Source organism: Oreochromis niloticus, linkage group LG1 (assembly GCF_001858045.2).
Source record: "Oreochromis niloticus isolate F11D_XX linkage group LG1, O_niloticus_UMD_NMBU, whole genome shotgun sequence".
NCBI lineage: Eukaryota > Metazoa > Chordata > Actinopteri > Cichliformes > Cichlidae > Oreochromis > Oreochromis niloticus.
In genome coordinates, this window is record NC_031965.2 from 15,555,577 (window position 1) to 15,561,478 (window position 5,902).

Sequence of the window (5,902 nt, forward strand, 5' to 3'; positions counted from 1 at the left end):
CATCTGGCTTAGTCGCCTGAGTCAGTATAAGCTCAGTTGGCAATCAAATGTTTTTAGTCTGCCACACAGACAGGTTTGCAGAAGCCGTGTGGGCGTGTGTAGAAGGTGCAGGTGTGTCGATGTGCTTTGATAGCATGCTTTAAAAAAACAAAAGAATCTGTGAAGCAAAGTGGATTTCCCACTTGCCATCGTCTCTCATTGGTTGTCACGAGGGCCTGATTTGCATATGGTGGGAGTGTCCTGAGCCAGCAGTGGGATGAATGACTTGTTCAAGTCAGATAGAAATAAGGCATAGCACTTAGCAGAGGTCTGCACAGCTCAACGCTCAAAATGCCTGGGTTACTTAAGCTGCTCCTCTTCCTGCTATGAGTGGAAAGTGCTACAAACGGACATAAACATGTTCAACAGCAGACATCCTAGACTCAGCAAAAGAGGAAGACTATGGGTAAGTTTCACAACAATTTGCTTTACAAACAGAATTTAATGTTACGCAGCTACACACATGTTAGATGGCTTTGTGAGCACCATTTCATATCATTAAGGCAGACATAGGATTAGGCCCTTATACATCATACTGTTTATCATTCTCATCTTCCTCTTAAACTTGTGCAGATAAACCTTGATTTCATAACAATCTAATTTCAGGGACTGATTTAAACACTTCATAAACTGATCATATGGATGTTATTTAGGTATCAGAACAGCTCTGTAACTGATAGGAAAACAAAATATTTATTTTTAATGAGAATAAGAATAATATGTCCCAAATATCTATTTCTTTACTAACTTTAATTAAACCGCAATATCTTCATCTTTTAACATCTTTTCTTGTGTTTACAGGGATTGTGCATCCTTTTGCTTTACACCAACCCCCTTTCCTGTTTGGCAAATTTCAGTCAAGCAAAAGAGCTCATCTATAAGATAAAGGAGGGATTACCAAGGGGGACTTTTATAGGGGCTATTGGAGTAGATTTAAATTTGGATTTCTCTGTTGACCCCCCCTTTATATTCAGTCTTGCTCAAAAGAAGGTCAGTGAACAGTATGTGAACCTAAATAATACCACCGGGGAGCTTTACACATCTGCTACAGAGATTGACAGGGAGACTCTCTGTGCTGATAACTTAGAGGGGCAGGGATGTGTCCTCTCACTGGATGTGTTTGTGCTGCCTCAACAATACTTTCAGCTTGTCAAAGTAAAGATTTTAATTGAGGATGTTAATGACAACAGGCCAAAGTTCCCCACGGATGAGATCACTATGTCTGTCCCTGAAAACGCACCAATCAATGCTCGCTATGCAGTAGAGCAATCGGCAGTTGACCCAGACCTGGGTCCTCATGGAGTGCAAACCTACTGGCTGGTTAATGACTTTGGAACGTTCACATTGGATGTTGAGGAGAATGAAGGAGGTGAGCTGACGCCTTTCCTCATAGTGACAGAAGCTTTGGACCGAGAGACTCAGGCGGAATACATTACCGATATAATTGCAGAGGATGGGGGGACGCCTCCTCTACTTGGCGCTGCGACTTTGAAAATTGTCATCACGGATGTGAATGATAACTGTCCCCAATTCAAAGAGTCACAAATTAATGTCACTCTGCATGGGAATACCACCAAAGGGGTACATTTGGCACGTCTGCATGCTTTTGACCCTGACCTTGGTGCTAATGCTCAGATCAGCTATGCTTACAGTGAACGCGTGCCAAGGGACACCAGGAGCTTGTTCCATTTGGACAAAATTACAGGAGTGATCAAGCTTGCAGGGAAAATAGACACTGGCACAGCCACATTTTACAAACTCACTGTTCTGGCTACTGGACCTGGTTGTATTCCTGCTGTAGCCACTGTTACTGTCCATATCATCAAAGTTGTCACTGGACCCCCTACTGTCATACCCCGGTACATTGCGCCAGAAAAAGATGGGGTGATAACAATAAAGGAATCTGAGCCAGCTTTTTCTCCAATTGCTTTTTTTACTGTTAAAAACATTGATAAGAACCAAAGGGTGGACTGTTATTTAGAAGGACCTGGTCCCTTCAGGCTGAGCCCCTATCAGCTGTTCAAGAATGAATACCTGTTGGAGACAACAGAGCCCTTGGACTTTGAGAGGACACAGGAGTATGATCTTATTTTGGTTGCTAATAGCACCCGTGGGATAGTTATCAAGACCTTTCTTAAAGTGCAAGTTTTGGACGAGAATGACAATGCCCCTGTGTTTCAGCAGTCTTTGGTGGAGATATCAGTTGAAGAAAACAATCCACCAAACACTTTTCTCACTCAGCTCCAAGCGTCAGACCAGGACAGCGAAAGCAGAGGGGAAGTTCTTTACCTCCTCGGAGGCGATGCCCCTGGAATTTTTGTTGTGGATCGAGTTACAGGTATCCTGACTGTGGCCACATCGCTGGACCGTGAGGAGAAAGAGACATACCGGTTCATCGTGAGAGCGGTGGACCAGGGGACACCCAGGAGGGAGGCAATTGCAACAGTGGTGGTGACCGTGCAAGATCGCAATGACAACAGTCCCCGATTCATCAACAAGGATTTCACTTTCTTTGTGCCAGAGAACTTCCCAGGTTACGGTGAGATCGGTGTCCTCTCTGTGACTGATGCTGATGCTGGGGAAAATGGCTGGGTGGCCCTCTCCATCCTGAATGGCAGTGACATTTTTATGATTGACACAGGCCGAGGGGCACTGAGGGCAAAGACATCACTGGACCGGGAGCAGCAGGGGACCTACCAGCTATGGATTGAGGCTGTTGATGGTGGGGAGCCTGCTCTCTCCTCTGTCACAATGGTTACCGTGCTGCTGTTGGATGTAAATGACAACCCACCAATCGTCCTCTTTCCTCAGTCGAATCAGTCTTACATGCTAGTGCTGCCCAACACTGTACCAGGAACATCAATCACAGAGGTGTACGCTGTGGATAAAGATACAGGGATGAATGCTGTGATCGCCTACAGTATCATTAAAAGGAAAGGCGGTGAGCCCGGGTCTTTTGCCATTGACCCAGAAACAGGAAATATCACATTAAAGAGGGAGCTCAGCAATCGTGGCCTATACAGCCTTCTGGTGAAGGTCAGTGATCATGGTCAACCTGAACCGCTGTACTCAACAGTCATGGTTAACTTCTTTGTCAATGAAACAGTGAGTAATGAAAGTTACATTCAAAGTCTGCTGACCAGAGAGGCTGACATAGAGGTAGAGGAGAGGCCCTGGTACATTGGCCAGATGGCAGAGGGGCCTGAGAGGTATGAGCCGTTCCCGTGTCAGCCTGTTCTCATTGCTCTTTCAGTGACGTGTCTGGGGCTGTTCTTCTTGGTTGTCACGCTGACATCTTACATATGCTGTAGGAGGTTTAAAAAGAACAGGATGAAAAGATCAGAAGTGGAAATACCTTTAAAAATTCAAAATGACTCCATGCAGGTTGTGAACAGAAAGCTCAGACAGATCTCAAACATCTGATGTTCAGTTGTTTACTCGTTCAAAAAAAAAAACACCACCACTGTTTACATGAATGTTTACAAAACTCACTGTAAGAACTTTCTCTTACATGAAGTTCCTCTTTTGGGTTTTTGTCATGATTGTTTTTTGTCAAATGCCACCGCTTTCTGTCAACTGTTGGCAGGCAGCAACGGTGTCATTACAAAAACATCACAGTAACTCAGTGAATATTACCAAGGTCCCATGTAAATACTGTATAAAAAGATTTACAACTTTATATACAAGTTTTGCATTTGATTGGTAAGGACAAGAGACACTGCTTTAGAGAAAAAAATGCATCTCTTTACACCATCTGTCACTTGTATCGGTTATACAAATATAATTGAAAAATGAATGTATTTCCAAGTTAAATGTTTATCTATATTCATGAGGTAACCGTGAGGTCTGTAATACAGAAAAGGGCAATCAAAGTGAATTGGAAAAACTAACACAGAATACGTGAATGCCATAAAACGTCATTCTATACACGACAACCGCAATGACAACAGACCAAACTAGACTAACAAACAAACTAGACGTCTCTTCCCAGAGTTTTCACTTGTGTCTTACTTTCTACTTTTGCTCAGTTGTTGTGCAATGATATAGTAAATAAATGATAATTGAGTGATATAATGTTCCAGAAAAAAAAGCTTGTAGGTGCACCTTGAGTTTTTTTTTTGTTTGTTTGTTTGTTTTTGTCCTCTTTTCTTTTCTTTTTATCAATAAAAATTCCGTACAGCTGTTGTGCCAAATCAGCACAACAACAAAAAAATCACATTTTCATCACTTTGCTACTGGAACTGTGTCCAAACGTGTCGAAAAAGCTACTTTTAAGTTAAATACATCACTTTCCTTTATAGAGTCATGCAATTCTCAATGTGTCTGTGAAAATATGCAAGTGTTTGTGATAGACTGTTTGTAACTATTAAAGATACTTTATTTTTATAATACACTGGATTTTATTCTGTATTGATTTCATTATGTCTTGCTATCACATATATGTCCTACATGCACTCAGATGTGTGTGTCTAAACTTTAAGGTTTAAAGTACCTGCCACTCAGATTGACTGGTATAAATGTAATTTATATGCTTGAAAGTACAGGAAGAAAACAAGCTTGTAGTTTGGATTAAAATAAACTGAAAAACACAAAGAATGTAGATTTTCTACCTTTGATTCAATCTAAATAAGCAAATGTACTTTAAATGTAAGGAAGGAAATTGATTGATACTGATTGGCACCTAATAAAAAATACATTTAGACTTCATCTTCTTCATATATTAAATTTGGTATACAAATTAAGTGCCTGTTGTATCTCACAAAGTGCGAGTGTCACTGAAGGAGTTAAAGATCAAAAGCACGAGATCCTGTATTGTTGTTGCCATCACCTGTGAAGAACAGACCTGGTGAGGTAATACCAAGAGTCCCACTAAGAAGGAAAAACATAGTGCTACAGCTGCTCGTGTCTGGTGTGTTTGAGGATCAAATTCACATTTCTCACCTCTCTTGAGTGGTATTCGCAATCACTGTGCTTTTCATTCCACAACAACTTTGGGATATATCTGGAAACTGTGAAAGTGCTTCTGACACATTCTCCTCCAACAGATCAACTCAGAAAGCCTTTTGGTTTGTAAAGCTGCTTTTTCTCTGCCCTGTGCTTCTTTGTTGTATTTGTATGTTTGCTATGAAAGTTATGTGGGCAAAAAGGCTTTAGGACTCTTTGTACCTGGGCTAACTACTGTGTGCACCCTCCCAAGTGATGTACTCTGTTTGTGTTATATGCCTCTAAAACCAGTTCAGGTTTGGCTCTTACAAGACAGCAAGAATGCAAACAAACCTGTATTGAGAATGCATTCTCCAGCGCAGTTTCTCAAGTTAATACCAGCCTTTTATTTTTAACAGTAGCACGCCATTAAATCGCAGAGCACATCAGGAACTGGAAATAGCTCCGTGTAATCCTTAGTAATCACCTTGGGCTAAACTCTATATCACAAAAAGGCTGAAATACATATGTATGCTGGATGTATACTATAATGTATTTCAGACAAGTAATAATATGGGTGGCATAAAGGAAATCAATATCATTAGTCTCATGTACTATGAGAGCTGTAACTGATTGCTCTGACTTTAACATTCATTAAGAAAAGGAGTAATCCAGCCACACATTCAATATACCTTCTATGGTCTTAAATATTTGTATTAACTTAAAATATGAATTTCTTTGTTTTACTGATTAATTCATTTTTTTGCTTTTATCAACATATTTTAGATGTATGTGACTAAAGGAATTGGAAGGCTGTGTTACAGAAAGTCTTCAATGCTAGAACAACATTGCAAATACATGTGCTATGTTAGTCTCTCCTCATGTATCAGCCATAGGCGATACTCAGTCTTTACCTTAATAATGCTGCTGATGTCATCCT

At 40.8% G+C, this 5,902-nt stretch overlaps 1 protein-coding gene across 1 annotated transcript; it reads left to right on the forward strand.

Moving 5' to 3' along the window:
* The first annotated feature begins 297 nt into the window (after window positions 1-297).
* Window positions 298-4,532, forward strand: pcdh20 (protocadherin 20). Its single transcript, XM_005466858.4, has 2 exons — window positions 298-445; window positions 841-4,532. The coding sequence occupies exons 1-2, from the start codon at window positions 398-400 to the stop codon at window positions 3,460-3,462; spliced, it is 2,670 nt and encodes an 889-aa protein (XP_005466915.1). The 5' UTR covers window positions 298-397; the 3' UTR covers window positions 3,463-4,532.
* The last annotated feature ends 1,370 nt before the right edge of the window (window positions 4,533-5,902 follow it).